Source organism: Balaenoptera musculus, chromosome 6 (assembly GCF_009873245.2).
Source record: "Balaenoptera musculus isolate JJ_BM4_2016_0621 chromosome 6, mBalMus1.pri.v3, whole genome shotgun sequence".
Classification (NCBI taxonomy): Eukaryota; Metazoa; Chordata; class Mammalia; order Artiodactyla; family Balaenopteridae; genus Balaenoptera; species Balaenoptera musculus.
This window is the reverse complement of record NC_045790.1, coordinates 79,900,325-79,922,254: the sequence shown is the minus strand read 5'-3', so window position 1 is coordinate 79,922,254 and position 21,930 is coordinate 79,900,325. Positions and strand designations below refer to the sequence as shown.

At 44.6% G+C, this 21,930-nt stretch overlaps 1 protein-coding gene across 1 annotated transcript; it reads right to left on the bottom strand.

Moving 5' to 3' along the window:
- Window positions 1–15,322: 15,322 nt before the first annotated feature.
- CCIN (calicin) lies at window positions 15,323–17,267 on the bottom strand. The gene has a single exon (XM_036856553.1). The coding sequence runs from the start codon at window positions 17,178–17,180 to the stop codon at window positions 15,414–15,416; it is 1,767 nt and encodes a 588-aa protein (XP_036712448.1). The 5' UTR covers window positions 17,181–17,267; the 3' UTR covers window positions 15,323–15,413.
- Between the last annotated feature and the right edge of the window lie 4,663 nt (window positions 17,268–21,930).

Below are 21,930 nucleotides of genomic sequence, written 5' to 3'. Positions count from 1 at the left end.
AAATGTAATCAATTCAAATCCACTCTGACGTTTCTCCCCTATAGTATTGTTATAAAAAGGCGAATATATCCCCTTATACAAAGCCCTTTTGCAGCCAGTACTCTTTTCAGAGCTAGACAGAAGTTTCTAGGACTGAAAAATTCCTTAAGGATCATCGGGTTCGTAGGGAAGCTGAGGCCCCCATGAGGGGTCAGTCCCATAGGGAGTCAGTGGCCAAGAGGAAACCCAGGTCTCCTGGGCAATCCCGAATGGTACTAGCCACACATCTTATATGTGCACACCCTTCCCACCTAAGGACAGCAGGAACTTGCTTAGAAAACAGTGCTGTCAGTATTTCTTTTAAATCAGGGACATGTTAATAACATGGCTAGTTAATTTTGTCTACACCCTAGGGAGGATAATCCAGTGATTCCAGTTTCTCGTGCTCATATTGAGGAGGGGCTTATCCACTGGCCAAAAGAAGGACCTTTCTCCTTCACCACCACTACCCTAAAAAGTCGAAAACAGAAACAAACCAAAAGAACCAGCCAGAGGTCAAAGTTGCCTCCAGAAATAGTCAGCAAGGGACAAGAAAGTGGTTCCTAAAAATATACACTAATCTTTATTGACACAAAAGGGTAATTGCTTCCTTAAAGCATGTATTTACCTTTAAAGTCGTTTAAAGTATGAAGTGTAGGAAAGTTTTGAAGAAAATCATTTAACAAATTTAAAATTTTAGGGCCTGCACCTGACTCAGTTTCCCCCCTCTCTTTTTGTTTTAATGCTCATCCCTAACATAAATGGGCTCATCCCTAACAGAAATTGGCAACAATGCATGAAGTAGTTTCACATTCCTCTTCTCTTTGAAACAATATATCCTGCCCCTGTTAGGAGGATAAGGGACAGGGACTACCCTGAGAGGGCCCAAGGAAGACAACTTTTGGTTGCTCACAGCAGTAGTAGCTGAGGGACAAACAGCATTCTCTCGGGGGCAAGTGCGTAACTCTGGGGAAGCTGTCCTGAGAGTCACTTGCTAGAGGGGGCACCACCTCTCATCATGCAAAATCAGCAAGTGTTTATTCACTCAAAATTGAGGAAATCAGCTGCGGTGTTTAGGGATGACTTCACAGGGGAGGTGGCTTGGAGTTCAGTTATGATATTTGGGTAAGGTTTAGAAGAGTTACTCCTGGCGGCCTAATGTTACAGTTGTACAAGGTTTCATAGCTTGGCATGTTTGGGGGACAGAGAGTAAATCAGTTTGGCTGGGCCTGAAGGGGTTAAGTAGAGGAACAATTGAAGGTAAATCTGGAGACATATGCTGGGGTCTTGAATGCAGTCCATGCTAAGGAGGCTTATTAGCAATAGGAAATTATGGAAGGTTCCAGAAAAAGGAATGCTTTGATCAAAGTGCTGCTTAGGTGGTTAATCTGATCCCTGTGTGCAGGATGGATGGGAACAGAGGCTGTGGGAAAGAAGTTGAGCAATGGCATGATGAAGGTCTGGGCAGGGCAGTGATGTGGAGTTGGATGATCCAGGGAGCACTGATGGGAAGTCCCTACCTACCACAAGATGTAGGGACTGGGAGAGTTGCAGGGGGAAAGGATGAGATCATAAATCATACCTGAATTCACCAAAGCCACTAATTTATGCTCTCTGGGGGAGTTCCAGTTAATTGCCAGGAGACAGAGAAGAAGATTTAGGTGATATCCAGAAGGTAGTTAGAAGTATACACAAGGAGGGGAGCTCCTGGCCTGGAGTGGGAGAGATGGGGAGAGGGAAGTACTGGGTGACACAGCTGGGAAGAACCCTTGGTTCTAGGGAGAGGCAGAGATTGGACTGTGCAGGATCTTTCCTCAGCACTCTGCCAGAGCCGGACCAAGGGCCACACAGTGACGTCTGATGGGTCTTGGTTGAGGGGTTAAGACTCAGACCCCACTCCCTAAAGCCAAAAAGTATCTGATCCAGAAGAAGGGTGGTAAGAAATGCATACAAATTACTCTAAGATAGGTGCAGATGGTGATATGGTAGGGGTGTGGAGAGGGCATTGGTGAGCAAGCAAAGAACTGAAAGGATGGAAGGGAGGCGAGTCACATTTGGTTGAGAAGTCCTAGAAAAGTTTCATATGGGAGATAAGTGCAGTGTCTATCTCTCCCACTAGACCTTTAGGTGAGGGCAGGGGCCATGTATGCCTTACTTATCTTTGTATTCTTAGGGTCTAGCATTATACCTGGCACATAGCAGGTGTTCAATAAATATTTGTTGCTGGAATGGAGTGGCATTTGAGATGGATCTCAAAGGAGAAGGGTTGTGAGATATATATGAGGGAGAGGAAGAAAGGCAGGCTGTGCTCTGGGAAGTGATTTGGCTACGTGATGGAAGATCAGGAAAGTAAATGGATACAGCTGAAGAAAGTGTGTTGGAGTCAAATCATGGAGGACTTGAGAGCCCAGGTGAGGATTATTACTAAATTTGAAGAAGCTGTGGGGAGCCTTTGATGGACATTACCTGGCCAATGACTTGGTCAGAACCCTGTTCTGGAAGAATCTTCTGGCAGCTCAGGCAGTTAGCATGGCAGAGGGTTCTGAAAGCAGGGAGGACAGTTAGGAAAGACTGCTGCAGTGGTTCAGGAGGGAGATGCAGGGGGCCAAGTATGATATTCTAGGAAACAGAGCAGTGGGCTCAGGTGGAAGGAAAATAATGGAGGTAATATACATAGTATAATACTTGGTAAGTAATAGCAGAGAGAGGAGGCACAGAGAGAGAGAGGAGATTCACAGATAACTTTTATAGCTTGTGAAACCACGAACAGAAATAGCCACAACAGGAAAAGCCGGTTGTGTGGAATGGGAGGAGATGAGACAAATGAAGAGTTCAGTGTGGACATACTGAGCACGAGGGACCTGTGGGATATTCAGGAGACATTCCACAGGATATTGGAAATCTAAGTCTGAAGTTCAGGAGAGAGGTAGATCTAATTCCAGCAATGGTGGGCAAGTTGTTTTGGGCCAACTGTTCTGCTGAAAACAACTAGAAGATCTGGGCAAAAAGTTTTAAAAATCTTTGAAGGCATCAGAGGACTACCAAAGCAGTGAGGAATTGTGGGCCAAAGTTCTAGAAGGGGAGGGAAGCCAAGAAAAGTGAGCCTAACATTTGGAGCCATTTTTCCTCTCAAGGAGACTGTTACTTGTAAAAGCAGAGGCTGAGAAGCTGAGTAGAGTTTTCAATAAACAAGGCTGGGAGAAGAAAATAGTTGAGGGCCTACCAAGAAGAAGGGGCCCTGATAAATGTACCAGGCTTTTTGTTGGGACCCCAAAGGGCTACCTACTAGGAATAAAGGGGGAAAAGGCCTTGATTGAATTAAAGTGATCCAGGCTTTCTAGTGCCCTTACCTTAGAGCTGCCTGCCAAAAGCAAGAGTAAACTCTCTCTAACAGAAAAAAATTTCATCCAAAAATAAATAAGCATGAAAAGACAAAACATGTTCAGAAATATTTTCAAGGACAGGCATATGATAGAAATTCCAGAGGATTCAGATAATGGAGTTATCAGACCTAGACTTTAAACTAGCTATGATTAAAGACTTCAAGGAATTAAAATAATGAGAATTTCAGCAGTTTAAAATTTTGAGAACTAAAATTTACAGTATCTGATATTAAGAGTTCAATGGATAGGTTTAATAGTGGATTAGACATAGCTGAAAAGAGAATTAGTGAACCAGAAAACAGAGCAGAAAAATATCCAAGCTGAAACAGAATCAAAAGGATGAAAACCACAGAAAAGAGCATAAAAAACATGGGATATGAGGGACAGGTTTTATAATGTAATTTTAGCAAGGAGAGGACTTCCCTGGTGGCTCAGTGGTTAAGAATCTGCCTGCCAATGCAGGGGACACGGGTTTGAGCCCTCATCCGGGAAGATCCCACATGCCGTGGAGCAACAAAGCCTGTACGCCACAACTACTGAGCCTGTGCTCTAGAGCCTGTGAGCCACAACTACTGAGCCCGCATGCCACACCCACTGAAGCCTGCACGCCTAGAGCCCATGCTCCACAACAAGAGAAGCCACCACAATGAGAATCCTACGCACCACAACAAAGAGTAGCCCCCCGCTCACCACAACTAGAGAAAGCCCACACGCAGCAATGAAGACCCAACACAGCCAAAAATTAATTAATTAATTAAAAAAAAATTTTAGCAAGGAGAATAGAGAAAGAATGGAGCAATGTTGGAAGAGAAAATGGCTAAGAATTTCCCAAAATTGGTAAAGGAAATCAAACCACAGATTTAAGAGAATCACCATGAACTCCAAGCAAGATAAAAAGAAAAAAAAAGAAACGCTCCCTAAAGGAACTGTTAAAATCTACATGCCTCTTGTGCGTTTTTAAATTGACATCTAATTTTTTTCATAACTTAATTAGTTGCAAGGGATATAATTTCTCATATCTTGTAATAGTGATCCTTTCAAATAAAATCATTGCATTGCTCTTTTAAATGTATCTGGTAGCATCTAAATACCATAGTGATTTGATACCATAATCCATTAAAAAATGATAAAGCTTTTCATTAATATTAAATTTCAGATTCTTACTTTTGCTCCATGAACACATACTACCATTCCAACACTTGCCCCTATCATACTTCCTGGTAACAAAAATATGTAATATAATTAACTGTTTAAAATATCCTATGACCATAATAAGGCTCTGAATGTTAAAATTTTGTTTTGCATTGACATCATTATTAGTAGTATACATTTAACCAAAGCAACAAAATATACCAGAAAATTTTATAATTACTAAATATTACTAAATAGAAAAAGTAAAATTTTATTAGAACATCATGTCTTAAAAATCTTGATGGGCTTGTATTATCTATTGTTGTGTAATTAGAATTTAGTACCTTAAAATAACAAACATTTATTATTTCACATAGTTTTTGAGGGTCAGGAATCTGAGGGGCATCTCCCATGAGGTTGTCTCACATGGCTGTTGTCAGGAAGTCTCAGTTCCTTGCCACATGGGCCTCTCCAAAAGGTTGCTCATGACACAGAAGTTGACATCCTCCAGAGTGAGCAATCCAAGAAAGAAAGAATGACCGAGACAGAGGCATGGTATCTTTTTAATAACTTTATTGAGGTAAAATTCACATACCATACAATTCACCCATTTAAAGTATACAATTCAGTGGCTTTTAGTATAGTCACAGAATTGTGCATCTATCACCACTATCAATTTTAGAAACTTTTTATTACCCCCAAAAGAAACTTTGTACTTTCAGTCTCTACTTCTCAGTACTCTCAAATCCCCCAGCTCTAGGCAACAACTAATTTTCTATTTTCTGTCTCTGTAGAGTTGCCTATTGTGGACATTTCATAAAAATGGAATTATACAACATGTGGTCTTTTGTGACTGGCTTCTTTCATTTAGCATAATGTTTTCAAGGTTCATCCATGTTGTACCATGTGTGAGTACTTCATTCCTTTTTATGGCTTAATAATATTCCACTATATGGATATTCTACATTTATTTATTTATGAGTCGAGCATTTGGGTTATTTCAACTTTTTAACTATTATGTATGATACCGCTATGAACATTCACGTACAAGTTTTTGTGTGCATATACGTTTTTATTTATCTTGAGTATGCATACCTAGGAATGAAATTAATGGGTATGTATACCCAGTATATATGTTACTGGGTCATATGGTAACTGCATGTTTAATCATTTGAGAAATTGCCAGACCTGTTTTCCAAAGTGGTTGTACTATTTTACATTCCTACCAACATTGTTTGAGGGTTCCAGTTTTTCCACATTCTCACTAATATTTCATATCTGTTTTTTTAAAAAATTATTATAACCTAGGCTTCCCTGGTGGCGCAGTGGTTAAGAATCCGCCTGCCAATGCAGGGGACACAGGTTCAAGCCCTGGTCCAGGAAGATCCCACATACTGCGGAGCATCTAAGCCTGTGAGCCACAACTACTGAGCCCACGTGCCGCATCTACTGAAGCCCGTGTGCTCTACAGCCCGTGCTCCACAACAAGAGAAGCCACTGCAATGAGAAGCCCGCGCACTGCAACAAAGAGTAGCCCCCCCACTTGCTACAACTACAGAAAGCCTGCGCACAGCAACAAAGACCCAACACAGCCAAAAATTTAAAAAAAAAAAATTATTATAACCATCCTAGTGGGTATGAAGTGGCATCTCATTGTGGTTGTGATTTGCATTTCACTGATGGCTAATGATATTGAGCATCTTTTCATGTGCATGTTGGCTATGTGTGTATCTTCTTTGAGGAAATGTATTCAGATCCTTTGCCCATCTTTAAATTGCTTTTTTTCCCTTTTATTACTGAGTTGTAAGACTTCCTTATATATTCTAATACAAGTTCCTTGTCATATATGTGCTTTTCAAATATTTTTTCCATTTGTGTCTTTTCACTTTCTTGATGGTGTCCTTTGAGGCACAAAAGTTTTTAATTTTTATGATGGTCATTTATGTTTTTGGTAATATCTAAGAAACTACTGACTATCCAAAGTCATAAAGGCACCTATGTGAGACTGATAAAAGTTTTTTAAAAATTCAAAATCAGGAATAAAAATAGGATCACTGAAGAGTCTAAAGAGATTATAAAGATCATAAAAGTATATACAGACAATTGTATGTTAATAAATTTGAAAATGTAAATGAAAGAGAAATTCCTAGAAAATACAACTTAAAAATAACACGAGGAGAAATAGAACTGTATATTCCTATAGCTAGTAAAAACATTTTAATAAATTATATATATATAATATATATATTATATATATATATAATATATATGTATAATATATATATTATAAAATCTCAGCAAACTAGGAATGGAGCAGAACTTCCTCAGCCTGATAAAGGACATCTATGAAAAACCTATTTAATGGTGAAAGACTGAATGCTCTCCCCCTAGGATCAGGGATAAGTCAAAGATGTTCCCACTCATCATTCCTATTCAACATTGTACTGGAAGTCCTAGCCAGCAGAGCAAGACAAGAAAAAGACATAAAAGGCATACAGATTAGAGAGGAAGAAATAAATTTGTCCCTATTTGTAGATGACATGATTGTCCACATAGAAAATTTCAAGAAATCTACCCAATAAACTCCTAAAATAAGTGAGTTTAGCAAAGTTGCAAGGTATATGGTCGACACACAAAAATCAATTGTATTTCTATATAGTACTAGCAGTGTATTATTAGAAACTAAAAAATTGAAAATACCGTTTACAATAGCTCCATATGAGAACTTTACAAATAAAAACCTGAGTGAATATATAGTGGATGGAATCCGGTAATATTTTAAAGAAATTATATAATTACTGAGGCTAATAATTATATAAATGTATATTGTATTTTATATAAAAAAATATATGTAATATGTCATAAGCAAGTTAGGTTTATCCCAGGAATGAATGGATGGTTTTACATTGACAAATTAATAAAAGTGAATTGTCCTAAAACAAGGAAAAAACATGCTCATTTCAATAGATTCAGAAAAATATTTGATAATTCAACATCTATCACAATAAAAGCTTTTAGCAACTTGGAATAGAGGGAACTTCCTTAAAAAAAAACAAGTCATTATTTATACATGATATAATTGTGTATATGGAAACTATGGAAATATCTCCAAATAAATTATTACAAATTCTTTCTATATTCTGGATACAAGTCCTTTGTCAGATAGGTGATTTGCAAATATTTTCTTCAATATGCGGCTTGTCTTTTCATCCCCTTAACAGCGCCTTTCCCAGAGCAAAAGTTTTTCATTTTGATGAGGTCCAATTTACCAATTTTTAAACGGATCATGCTTTTGGTGTCATATTTAAGAAATCTTTGCTTAACCCCCAATTACAAAGATTTTGTCCATGTTTTCTTCCAGAAGTTTTGTAGTTTTACATTTTACATTTAGAGCTGTGATTCATATTGAGTGGAGAGAAGATATTTACCACATGTACAACTGATAAAGGGCTCACATCTAGAATATCTAAACATCTCCTACAATCTGCTAAATACATAATGAATATACAGAAATCAACTGTATTTCTATAGACTAACTATAAAAAGAGGAAATGAATTTTTAAAAGAATACTACATATTTTTAAAAGAATATTATATATAATATACATAACTATATATATTTTAATAACATTTGTTAATTTTAAAACATCAAATACCTAGGAATAAATCTAACAAAAGTTGTGTAAGACCTCTACAAAGTATAAAACTTTAAGAGGAATTAAAGAAGACTCCCCAAAATGGAAACATACCACCTCCGTGAATTTTAAAAACTGATATTCTAAATATATGAAATTTTCCTAAATTGATCTGTAAATTCATTGCAATCACAACCAAAATCCAAATTGATCTTGACAAATGAATTCTAAACTGTATAGGATATGTTAAAGCTATAGAAATGGAGGCTGTGGTACTGGCATAAGGTCAGACGGATAGACTAATGGAATAAGAGAGCTCATAAGCATGTCGGCACTGCAGAGAAGTGGGAAAATTGGTACTGGGACAATTATATATCCACATGGGATATTCGTGTCCTCTGGGTAGAGAATGGTTTCCTCAAGTATCACGAGCAGTAACCAAAAACAAAAAGACAAATCAGACTAACTAAAATTAAAATATACCATTATGAGAGAAAGGGCAAGCCACAGAGTGGAAGAAGATATTTACCACATTTGAAACTGGTAAAGGACTCATATCCAGTCTATATTAAGAATTCCAACAAGTCAAAAAGAGAAAATAGTCAACCAAATAGAAAAAAGCACAGATTTCACAAAAGAGGAAATCCAAATGTCCAGTAAACATTAAAAGGTGCTTAACCTATAATTATCAATCAAGAGAATGCAAATTAAAACTGCATGGAGATAATACTTCATAATCTGATCGGCGATAATAAAAGTCGGACAATACCAAGTACTGGCAAGCATGTAGAAACAACAGGACTTCTCATGTACTGCTGATGGCAATGTAAATTGGCACAATCACTTTGCAAAATAGTTTGGCATTATCTAGAAATGAAGACAGCAATTCCACTGCTAGGTATATGTCCCAGATAAACTTGAGTACACGTGCACCAAGATACATTCACAAGAATAGCATTGCCTGTAATTGTCCAAATGGGAAACAACCCAGATGTCCATCAACAGGAGACTGGATAAATGAAAGGATACATTCATATGACAGAAAACTATATAGAAGAGGGATGGGAAGAACTACACCTACATACAACAACATGGATCAACTGTGAAAACAATTTGACTGAAAGAAGCCAGACACAAAATAATTCACACTGTACAATTCTCTTATGTAAAGTTCAAGGACAGGCTAAACTAATCTGTGTATTAGAAATGCTTACTTAGATGGTAAACTATATAGAAAAGCAAGGAAGGCATTATCATAAAGGTCAGAGGGGAGAGAAGGGATATAATCAGGAAGGGGGCCACATAGGAGACTTTTGACGTATTGGCAACATTCTATTTCTTGAACTCAATAGTGGTTACATGGATATTTACAATATTTACAATAATTCGTTAAGCTATACAATTATGTATTGTCACTTTTCTATGTGTGTTATATCCCTAACAAAAAAGGTTTTAAATGTTTCTTACAAGTCTGAATAAAGCATTCTAATAATAAAATTTAAAAAAATTGTTTTTGGCCGCACTGCACGGCATGTGGGATCTTAGTTTCCCGACCAGGGATCAGAGACGCGCCGCCGGCAGTGGAAGCACAGAGTCTTAACCACTGGACCACCAGGGAAGTCCCAAATTTTGTTTTGATTTTTTTAATTTTAATTTTTTTGGCCATGCTGCGCACTTGAGGGATCTCAGTTCACCGACCAGGGATTGAACCCAGGCCCTCAGCAGTGAAAGGGCGGAGTCCTAACCACTGGAGTGCCAAGGAATTCCCAATAAGCGTTCTAACTTACAGTTGATATATTTACTTTTGCTCAAAGATATAACACTGTTCTTTTGAAAGTAAATGTGGGGGACTTCCCTGGTGGTGCAGTGGTTAAGAATCTGCCTGCCAATGCAGGGGACATGGGTTCGAGCCCTGGTCCGGGAAGATCCCACATGCCACGGAGCAACTAAGCCTGTGTGCCACAACTACAGAGCTTGCACTGTAGAGCCCGCGAGGCACAACTATTGAGCCCATGCGCCGCAACTACTGAAGCCCACGTGCCTAGAGCCCGCCCTGCAACAAGAGAAGCCACCGCAATGAGAACCCCGCGCGCAGCAACGAAGACCCAACGCAGCGAAAAATAAATAAATTAAATAATAAATTTTTTAAAAGATTAAAAAAAAAAGAAAATAAATGTGGAACTTTTTATGTCATCCTTTAAATGGTACCAAATATGCAAATAGACCAAGGAGAATGGGAGTGCTTTCTTATTACTGAGAATGGTGAAAATGCAGAGAGGACATGCTTGGTAGTGGATATTTTCTAACATACTTTAAAAAATCTTAAATATTCTAAGATAGATGGCTAGGTAGGAAGGCATAGAGACTTGTCATGATTCTGTGGCCTGAATGAAATAATGCGCTACAACCGTCATGTTCTGAGCCATGCTATCTTTGTTTTGTCTTCACAGAACTCTTCCTCAAGAGTAATACTTTCTCTGCTAACAGTTGAGCACAGAAGAGGCAAGGTTATTAAACAACTGTAATCAAAAATAAGCCCCTGAGGCTTCCCTGGTGGCGCAGTGGTTGAGAATCTGCCTGCCAATGCAGGGGACACGGGTTCGATCCCTGGTCTGGGAGGATCCCACATGCCGCGGAGCGACTAGGCCCGTGAGCCACAACTGCTGAGCCTGCGCGTCTGGAGCCTGTGCTCCGCAACAAGAGAGGCCGCGATAGTGAGAGGCCCACGCATCGCGATGAAGAGTGGCCCCCGCTTGCCGCAACTAGAGAAAGCCCTCGCACAGAAACAAAGACCCAACACAGCCAAAAATAAAATAATAAATAAACAATAAATTAGTTAAAAAAAAAAAAAAGTCCCTGAAAAGATATCCAGCATCATTAGGCATCAGGGCAATACAAATCAAAACCACAATGAGATGTTACATTCTCCCACTAGGATGACTATATTTGGGAAGACAGATAATAAGAAGTGTTGGTGAGGGTGCAGAAAAATTAGAACCCTCATAGATGGTAGGTGGGAATGTAAAATGATGCAGCTCCTCTGGGAAACAGTCTGGCAGTTCCACAAATGGTTAAACATAGAGTTAAAATTTGATCTAAAAATTCTATTCCTATGTATATACCCAAGAGAAATGAAAACATATGTGAACACAAAACCTTGTACACAAATGTTCATAGAGCACTATTCATTATAGCCAAGAAGTGGAAACAACCCAAATGTCCATCAACTAACTGATAAATGGATACATAAAATGTGGTATAACCTCACAATGGAATAGTATTCAGCTGTAAGAAGGAATGAAGTACTGGCACATGCCACAACATGGATGAACCTTGAAAACATTATGCTAAGTGAGAGCTAGAAAAAAGGTCATATTTTATATGAAATGTCTAGAATAGGCTAATCCATAGAGACAGAAAGTAGATTAGTGGTGGCCTAGGGCTGGGAAAATGAGGGGGTTGGAGTGTTATAGGTAAGGGGTACAAGGTTTCTTTTTGGAGCGATGAAAATGTTCTAAAATTGATTGTGGCAATGATTGTACAACTCTGTAAATATATAAGAGCCATTGAATTCTATACTTTAAATGGGTGAATTGTAGTATGTGAATTACACCTCAATAAAGCTTTTAAAAATATGTCATCATACCATTGTGCTATTTAACATTTCTGAAAAAACCAACTTGGACCAAAATACCCCAGTTTCTAACACCAGATTTCACACCTTGGCAGAAACACTGTCTAGAAAAGCCAGATAAATACAACAAACTCTTCTTTGGATATTGGTGTCTTGATGAAAGGAGTCTTCGCCGACACTTCACTGACACCAGTTTATACCCTTACGTGGCATCCGGGGCAGTGCATCCTGGGAAGATTTGGGATGGTTAAAGTTTGCTCTGTGTGTGTGTGTGTAAAATGTTTGACAGATAATTTTGAAAGGGAAGATGGGAAAAGGGAGCTAGAATGAAATCTCCACCACAGGTGTATTCTCAGATCAATTTTAGGAAAAAGTTGAGGATCTGGAAACTGATTCCCTTAAAACTATGAATGTCTGAATTTCCCTTGGAAAGACTTCATGTACCCCAGTTTGAAGACCTGGATTGTAGTACAAAAGTCATGTCTTTCAAGACCATAATCTCTGCTATGAATTGCTAAAGTTCCCCTAGCAACAAAAGAATTGGACTCTGATTCCTACATTCAGCTGTGTCAGCCTCCTCAAGGTGATAAACCCTGATGCTTCAGCCTCATGGTCTAATTTTAATGTGGGAAGGAGGAAGGAAAGGCCACATTGGTTAATATATCAAATTATAATCCCACTATGCTAAAAATCTCCCATTTTTAGCAAGCACTCTAGTGATTCTGCTGCAGGTGGGAGTGCCCAATACTGTCCAGTACTGCAAGGAATAGAAAGAATGCTGAGAAAAAGACAGAGGACAGTGTCATCAGTAGACAGTTTGGTGGCATGGTGGGAACAGAAGCCAGACTGAGTGGGTTAGAGATTGATCTGGAGCCAGAGAGCAGAAGCAACATTTAGGAAGCTCAGCTGAGGAGAGATATGCACAGATAGCAAGAGGCAGACCTCAGAACTGAGGAGGGTTTGTTTTCAGGATAGAAGAACCTTGATAGGAGAACCTTTATGGGATGAAGAGAAGACATCAGGAAGCGGATGTGGAGAGAGACGGGCACTGGGGAGCCTGAAAAGTTGTGAGGTCACAGAATGAAGAGACAGGGAGGGGGGCTTCCCTGGTGGCGCAGTGGTATAAGAATCCGCCTGTCAATGCAGGGGACACGGGTTCGAGCCCTGGTCCGGGAAGATCCCACATGCTGTGGAGCAACTAAGCCCGTGTGCCCCAACTACTGAGCCTGCGCTCTAGAACCCACGAGACACAACTACTGAGCCCGTGTGCCACAACTACTGAAGCCCGCGTGCCTAGAGCCCGTGCTCCACAACAAGAGAAGCCACCGCAGTGAGAAGCCCGCGCACCACAACAAAGAGTAGCCCCCGTTCGCCGCGACTAGAGAAAGCCCGAGTGCAGCAACGAAGACCCAATGCAGCCAAAAATAAATAAATAAAAAATAAAATAAATAAATGTATAAAAAAAAAAGAGAGAGACAGGGAGGGGTCAGCTTTGAATCATGGAAGGACACCTTTTCCTCTGAGGTGCAGAAAAGCAGCAGAAGCTCTGGGGGATAAGGGATCGTTTATGGTGCTAGGTAATTTGACCTCTATTTCTTTGGAGATCTGGTGGCAGAATGAGAGGTAAGTGGCTGAGAAGAAAGAGGAAGGAAGGGCCGGGCCCCAGGACACCAGAGAAGGTTGGAGAATCAGCACTAGGGAATGGCATCCGATGTCATAAGAGGTGACTCTGGGGTCAGCCAAGCCTGGTGGGGTGCTGATGGGGCAGCTGGGCTTAGCTGCGTGGGTCTGTAAGACCCTGTTCTTCCAGCTGGGGGACGCAATGAGGTGAGCAGAGTCGGGGGCTGCCCAGGATTGGAGAAGTGAGAAACGTGGGAGAAGTTCCAGGGGAGAGCGCATCAGCTGTGACATCCAAGGTCCTGGCCTGCAAGGAGGAAAGTAAGACTTGGGCAGAGGGGTAGGCTTTGAAGAGGGAGGCCACCTGTCAGGGAAGTCAGGAAGATGCCGCTAAGCAGGTGAAGCAGGACTGAGTGGGAAAAGGCAGGGGATGGAGCAGATTTGAACCATGAGGATATGTAAAGTGTCCTGCACTGTATAATACAGTAGCCACTAGCTTTGCGGGGCTTTATGTATGTAGTTAGTCTAACATGAGCCATGCTGTAAGTGTAATACACACTGGCACAGGGACCTGCAGAGAGGCCTCAGTGACTGGTGTGTGTGTGTGTGTGTGTGTGTGTGTGTGTGTGTGTGTGTGTGAATTGATGAGTGGACAAGTAAATTCATGAATGAACGAGTGAATGGGTGAATGAGGATTATATAGAGTGTTCGAGGACGTGAGTCAGTTTCTTCTAAACTGTTGAGGATTATATGCAAGTACACGAATGAAAGGGAAGAGGGAGTTAGAATTGAGGAGAGCTCACTAAGACTTTGAGGTAGGGAGTCTCAAAGAACATTTTATGGAACCTAACTTAATATAAGGACCCAAGAACCTAGACCCTTGCCTCACTCCTCTTTTTTTTCTTTTCAAAAAGTACTCCCACAGCACTTTAATATATGCCAAGGACTGTCCTAGGCATTTTGCACATCACATCACCCTGTGAGGTAGGTGCTCTTATTGTCCCCCTTTTACAGATAAGGGAACTAAGGCACAGAGATGTCAACAGCTTTCCCAGGATTACCCAGTAAGTGATGGAACTGGTATTTGAACCAGGCCATCTGTCCCCAGTGTCCAGACCCCTAACTGCAACACTATCCTGTCTCTCATCCCGTCATCTCGCCTTATCGCCAATCTTCTCTCCAACAGAGATGCAGTTTCCTTTTTCTCTCCCATTACTCGCCTCTCTTCCACCCCCAGCTCCTCAGAACTTGTATTCCTGGAGAAAGTTCCCAATGAACCTTGCTTACTGGAAACAATTGTAAGTAAACCCCCAACTTTCCCACAAATGAGACACAAACACACCATAGCTGCGTGGCCAAGCACAACAGCCAAGTAACCCTGCCTCCCCTCCCATCCCAACCCCACTCCCTTTGCCCACATCCCTGAGCCTGGCTCACACTGTCTTCCCCCTCCCCAGCCCAGGAGGCTCCTCTCCCAGACCTGAGATTGGCCCTCCCCTGCCTTCCTAGGCAGACTCAAGGGAAATGAGTGTTGGAGGAGTCTGAGGCTTCACAACTCTAAGTAAATGCTTTAACTGTCAGTCTAGCAGATGCCCGCAAGGTGACTACAGGGGTATAGAATAGGGGGCCTTCCAGACATCACCTTGGCCAGTGCCTGGGAGATGCCTCAATCTCACCCACCAGGGATTCCCTTCCAGCCTCAGCTTGGATCTCTCCAGTGACGGAGTAGCCCTGAATTTCCACCCACTGGGAGCCACTACCCAGGAGATGTCTTGATCCCACACATCAGGGACTCTTCTAGCCTCAGCTTGGATCCCTCCAGTGACAGAGTGGCCGTGAATTTCCCCCCACTGGGGGTAGCTGTAGCCCAGCATCTCCACCTTTAGGGCCAAACAAAGACTAAGAAGGAACCAACAGGCCATCTTCTTCTCTTTCTCTCTCTCATTAAATTGTGAATAATAATGCATTTACTTATTCTCCCACTTAAAAAGCCATTTAAATCCTTTGAAGAATCTTGCAAGGCAGCTTGGCTAGACAGCAGGCAGGGCAGTCCAGTGCCTCTGGTGGGGGGGCCAGGGTCTTCCACTCGCCTGAGTTTTGGTCCAGCATGTAGGCGTTTGGATTGATGGTGTAGTCCCTTGTCTGGACATCACTGGTTGTGGCGACACCTCCACATACAAACACCTTGTTGTCTCCAATGGAGCATATAGCATGGGACACATCCAAGGGGCAGTTGTTGGGCAAGAGAGGCACTGAGGTAGTCGTCTTGTTGGCCTTTATCTTCTGCAGGTTGATTTCCACGCTCTGCCGGTGGCTGTACACGCAGAGGATGTTGTCCTGATGAAAAGAGAGCAGGGGCCGGTGGTTGAACTCAATGGGGAAGGTGATACACTGGACCACGTCCCCAGTGTTGGTGTCAAAGCAGTCCACCACCCCGACCCGGGAGATGTAGCCCTTAACCAAGCAGCGCCCAGTGACAATGTACAGGTTCCGGTCACCCCTGGTGATCACGGCTGTGCCATCCATAGGGATGCTCATCTTCCCTGCCAGGCACCAGGCCTCCTTGCGCTCATCATAGCGATAGATGTTAGAGACATACCTCCTTGGGGCAATGCTCCCACCCACTGAGTACACTGTCCCCCCGCAGGTCACCATGGTGTGGAAGACAAGCCCAATTGGCAGGTCGGGCAACTTGGTCCAGGAGTTGTCATCCATGTCATACCGCCAAGCCGTCTTCAGCCCTGAAATCTGCTCAGTGGTACCACCAGAGATGTAGATGTAGCGACCAGCAGAGGTGGCACTAAGTGCTGCTGCCCGATAGGGCATCTCTGAGAGCTTCAACCACAGGTTCTCCTGAATGATATAAGCAAACACTCCATCGTTGAACTTGCCGTGGGCCTTTTGGCCACCTAGGATGACCACCGAATCAAGCAGGGCCCCTTTCCGCTGGTAGCTCAGCAGGCTGGTTGGCCTCTCCTGCTTGCGGTCCACAAGGACACTCTCAATCAGGGTTGAGTGGGCTGAGCTGTTCTCCACGCCCATCAGCTTGTTGCTGGCATACATCAGTGTCTTGTTGGAGACAGCATTAAGATTGATGTAATTAAAGAACTTCTTGAAATACTTCTCCCGCTCATCCTTCCGGAAGTATACCCAATTGATGAGGGCATTGAGAGCCTGGTCCTCGTTGAGCACATGCAAGTTTTCATCTCGGAGCAGGCGGCCGAAGATGACAGGTGGACAGCGCATGAAGTGCATGGAGGCCTCAGGACTGGCCCAGTAGTGGAAGTTGTCGCGAATGCCAGAGTAGGCCAAGTCTGATACCTCTTTGAGCTCAAACAACTCAGCCAAGAAGAGGTAGCGCAAGCAGTTGGCACGGCGGATGGACTTAATCAGGAAGTCATTGCAGTGAATTCGAAGGCGTGGTGTGTTGAAATACTGGGCCCCACGAAGCAGCTCCTCCACATTCTGCTCTGAGATTACCACCCTTCCGCTGTAGAAGTAGTCCAGGAGCTGGTCCACCGTGGTCGGACTCAGGTAGTTGGGGTCAATGGTGATAAAGAGCTCATCAGTGGTCTTCATGTCGTGGTTGGAGATGAGACTCTTCACCAGTGGAGAGACCGCAGCCAGCACATTGCGATGTGCAAAGAAGACATGGTGGTCCACAGTCAGGGCCATGTCCCAGTACTCTTTGCGTTTTCTCTGTTTGTTCAGGTTCTGCAGCACAAAGCTGTTGTAGTTTTTCTCGGTGAATTCCAGTTTCATGGTGCTTCTTGCTGGCTGAGGCAGAAGATCAGCAGCAGGTACTGGAGAACAGACTTTCTCAGGCCTTTGGGATTCAGACTGATGGTTGTTTGCAGAGCAGTTGATCAGGGAGGAGTGGGGGTGGGAGAGAGGATGATGTCACAGAGTGGATGAGGTCATCACAATGCAGGCCCACCAGAGGCCTTTCTCAGAGGCACAGGGTTTTTCTCCCCTCTGATGGCCCTGAGCTGCCAAGGCCAGATGCCCTGCCAGGGCCTAGTGCCAGGGCCCAGAACTCAGGAGGAAACTCAGAGATGGGTCGCAACTCCCACCTGAGACCTTCAACCTCAGTTCAGGGCTGCTTCTGGAATGTCAGAGCCAGTTTGGGCAGGGGTGGTGTGAAGAGGGTTAGGAAGGCTGGGGGTGAGGGGAAGGAAAGGGATTATTAGATCATCTAGAAGAATGTACATTGTACAGGAGGGAAACTGAGGCCCAGAGAAGAGAAGGGACTTGCCCAAGATCACATAGCCAGTTGGAAGCAGAGCAGGGCCTGGAACCCAGGCCTTCTGTAATGTAGGATTTTTCCCACCCTTCCAGGATGCTCGTAACTACTCAGCTTTCCTCTGTCTCTGATTCTCAAGCCCCAAAGTACATTTTTCTGCCAAGGCTCCTGGATATCAGAGAAGAAAAGCTCTGTCCTTTGGCTTCTGACCTTTGTGGTTACAGATACCATTCTTTATAAAATAGAGAGAAAGGTGGAGGCCACTCCCAGGAGCAGGGACACAGGAGTAAGCTGCGTACTGGGGGATGGGAGGGCCTTCAAAGCCCTGATTATTTCAGTTCCACCGAAAACTGGGACATTCTCTCCACATTTCCAAGTCTCTAGCTTGTAAAATGTTGGGGGTTGTGATGGGTCTGCTCTCTTCATCAAGTGTGGACTTCTCTCTAAACCTCAGTTTCCTCCTCTGTAAGATGGGAATAATAATAGTACCCGCTTCAAAGATTAATAAGTGGGCTTCCCTGGTGGCGCAGTGGTTGAGGGTCCGTCTGCCAGTGCAGGGGACACGGGTTCGAGACCTGGTCCGGGAGGATCCCACATGCCGCGGAGCAACGAAGCCCATGCGCCACAACTACTGAGCCTGCGCACCCTAGAGCCCGTGCTGCGTAGCAAGAGAAGCCACCGCAATAAGAAGCCCGCGCACCGCAACGAAAAGTAGCCCCCCGCTCACCACTAGAGAAAGCCCGCGCACAGCAACGAAGACCCAACGCAGCCAAAAATAAATTAATTAATTAATTTAAAAAAAAAAAGATTAATACGAGTTTACAAGAGGAAAGGACTAGAAAGTGTTAAGCACAGTGTTTGCCTCGTAACAAACCTTCAATAGTTGCTAGCCGCCATTACTTTAATATTACACCAGTTCTCCAAGCTCCGGCGTTCCTGGCTTGCTGCTCCCTTCGGAAACCCTTGCGGTGGTTCTCAGTTCGCGGTGGTTGGGAAGTCTGCAATCGCCATCCCCTCCGGCCGGGCTCCATGCGCTCCCTCGGCCACGCGGTGGCGCTAGAGGGTCATCTCCCGCCTGGGAGCGGCGCACCGCCCCTCACCCCCTCCTCCCTGTAGCCGGGCCTCCTACGATCAACACAAAACATAACTGTGCCCATTTTCCAGAAGGGGGTATTGAGCTCCAGACTGAGGGCGCAGGGCCCGGCGGCCAGAGAGGAGCCATCCAGACCCCGGGCGTCCCCCTCAGCGCCCCGCGGGGTGGGGTGCTCGCGGGCTCGGCGGGCTCGCACGTCCACTGCGCTCCCCGCCTCCGAGCGGGCGTGGGTCCCTCGGAGCTCCCGAGGCGCGACTGTACCCAGGAGGGGATAAGGACCAACCGGAGCCTCCCACGGAGGAGGGCAGGCTCCTGCGGGCCCCACCCGGACCAGCCTTTGGGGGCTCCCCGGAAGCGGCTCAACACGCAGACCCTGGCGGCCTTGGCGAGGTCGTGCAGAGAGGACCTGGCCTCGGGCCGCGTCCTTGATCTCCAGCCTGGGCCCTGAGCCCCACTCCTGACCCTCAGGCCGTCCTTAGCGTCCCTACTAGGAAAACTGTCATTGCAGCCTGGGGAATGTGAGCCTGCCAGGTCTTTCCCTCCCTGGTGTAGTCAAGTTCTCACTATTATTCACTGTCTCTCCCTCATCCTTTCATTCCAGACCTGGCTTTTTCTTAATTTGAAAATTATTTTAAAGTACCTACCTTTTAATGCTGAATTTGTTCACCTTGATGTCTTCAGGGTTAGAGGCACTCAGTCTGCACAGGACTAAGACTTTCTGTTTTCCCCAAAGGAACAAAGCTTGGCTTTCAGCCCCTCCACAGACTAGCTGTGTGGCTGAGGTGAGTTCCACCTGGTCTGTTCTCCCCGTGTGAGGATAATTGAGCTCTAATTGCTTCTCCAGCTCTGATCTCCGGAGAGGGGAGGCGAGAGGCAGCGATGACTCAGGCGGAGGAGGATGAGGTCTCTTGGTGCTGCTGTCAGAGACCTGTCACTCCCATTGGCTTCCAGGCCTGCCCACCCAGGGTCAGGCCCTGGTGCTTCACCACTCCTTTGCCCGCACACCCACTTTGGTGGAGGAGGTGGCCATGCCCCTCTGCTTTTGTTTCAGGTCCCAGAACACCATGGAGGGGAGGTCTTTCATCAGATGCTTCCTCCCAGTTAAGAAAGTTGGGCTTATGGGCTGTCATGGAGACCTGAGAGCATCCACTAGACTTAACTCCATGTGCCAGACCTTGTACAGCTGGACAGATTGGGGCCCAGAGGCGGGAAGGGGCTCGTCCAACTCAGTTCACAGAGCTAGGGCTGGGAGCCAGGGTTCCCAACTCCTTCCTCTGCCCTCTGGCTGCAAAGGAGAGCCGGCAATCTGGCTTGTCTTCTGCTCCTGTTGAACTTGTGGGAGTTGCCATCTTTAAGAAATCCATTAAGGAAGTTAGATTTGTGCCCACCCGCTCAGCCAGCTTTGTGGTCTGGCTTGTCTTCAGCCTGGAAATCTCCCCTGGTCAGCTTGTCCCTTACTCCAGCCAACTGAGGAAACAGACTCCAGCCTAAAGCGGCTGGCAGCCTGCCAGTGTCCACCACCTGGTTATGTATGTGTGTATTGGGCAGAGCGTATCCCTAGGAGCCCCAGAAAGTTCAGTGACTGGTCATTGAGTTTGTGTTGTTCGTGGTAGCTGCCCAGGTGTGGCCAGAATAGGACCTCAGCTCAAGGCCCTCAGCTGGGTCTCTCTACTCCATCCATCCTCAGCTTCCTGCCCAGCTCAGCATTTTCTGTTCCTGGAAACTCCCGAAGGGAGGGGACTCTAATATTCTAATCTTCTGGGGACCATCAGTTGATATATCAACTTGTTGGGAAGCCCTGAAGAAAATGAAGGGTATGTTTTAAAGATACAGATTTGGCCTGGAACTAGAAAGGTCAAGAAGAGTCTTTCCGTATTTCCACCTGCTTTATACCTCTAACAACTGGCTTTCTCACTTCTATATATTTCCAACTCATAACAGGGCTTGCATATAGCTTTGGCTTGCCATGGCCTTAACTCAAACTCGTGGCATCCTTATTTTTTCAGTTCCACTGGTAAATTCTCTCCATATTTCTTGGCTCCAATTCCCAGTGCATGGCCAGCCTAGGGATTGGCTGCCCTTGGATCACATGTCCACTCTAGTCCAGTCAGCTGTGTGATGGTAGGTCACGTGATTCAAAACATAGCCACCTAAGGAGCACAGTCTACAGGGGAGAGGTTGGAGGTATTCAGAATCTTGAGTTACCTAAGATGGGAACTCAGAGTTATGGATTACCTTAGTCACTGATAAAGAATCGGGCATGAATCACATGGGAGTAAGATATTACACAAACAAAAAAGATTTTATTGTTGTCTTAGTCAATATCCCTGGGTGAAATGAAGGGCCCAGCATGAGCCTGTGTTCACAGTGCAACAGAGACCTTCAAAGACTGGCCTGCACAGACCCCCAGCCCTGCCTATCTCACCACCTGGAGATGCCACGGTTTCAAGGACACACAGCTTGGCGCCTGGGTTGGTCCCTCCCACATGGACCATGTGAAGTCGTTATTCAAGAGGACTTTGTGTAGTTTGAGGCAAAACACGGAACTAAATTAGCGACTCTAAGCCCCCGCATGGGAGATATCTCCCTGGAACACTTGGGCCTGTCACACATTCCTGGAGGGAGTAGCAGCACAGCTGCAGGCACAGCTGCCAGGAACACGCCCCGGGCTCCCACCCTGTGTGTTGGGGGGAGGGCAGAGGCTGGAGGGCTTCCTCTGGGGGCCCTGAGTGAGCTCACCCTCACCCCCACGCTCACTGACTTCATCCTCCAAGGCTGCTTGGCCAAGAGCCCAGGCAGTGTGAGGGGCTTTCTCCCAGCACAGGCCCTGGGCCACCAGGCCGAGTGGGGGATGGGTGAGTCGCAGGCCTAGCCCAGCTCCCTAGAAACCAAGGTGGTGCTGGGGGGCATACTGAACTCTGAAATGCCAGAGGATTTTAAGAAAAAAGGGAGGGTGGTGGGTGGGCAAGGGGCGGTGGAAGGTAGAAAAATGCAAGGAAGTAAAGCTTTTTTCTCCATTTGTTCTTTGGCAATCCCACTAGAGAATTCCAGGAGGCGTGCAGATGACATCATGGCTTACAACTGAGAAAGCTCAGTAATTCTGTGAAATGGAGCCCCTGCCTACCCCGTGTTTCCGATGGAAGCTGCTTTATATTTATGTGTTTAAAGCTGTATCT

Excerpts from the sequence above, each read along its gene's own strand:
- CCIN (XM_036856553.1), bottom strand. The coding sequence starts at position 17,180 with ATGAAACTGGAATTCACCGAGAAAAACTACAACAGCTTTGTGCTGCAG.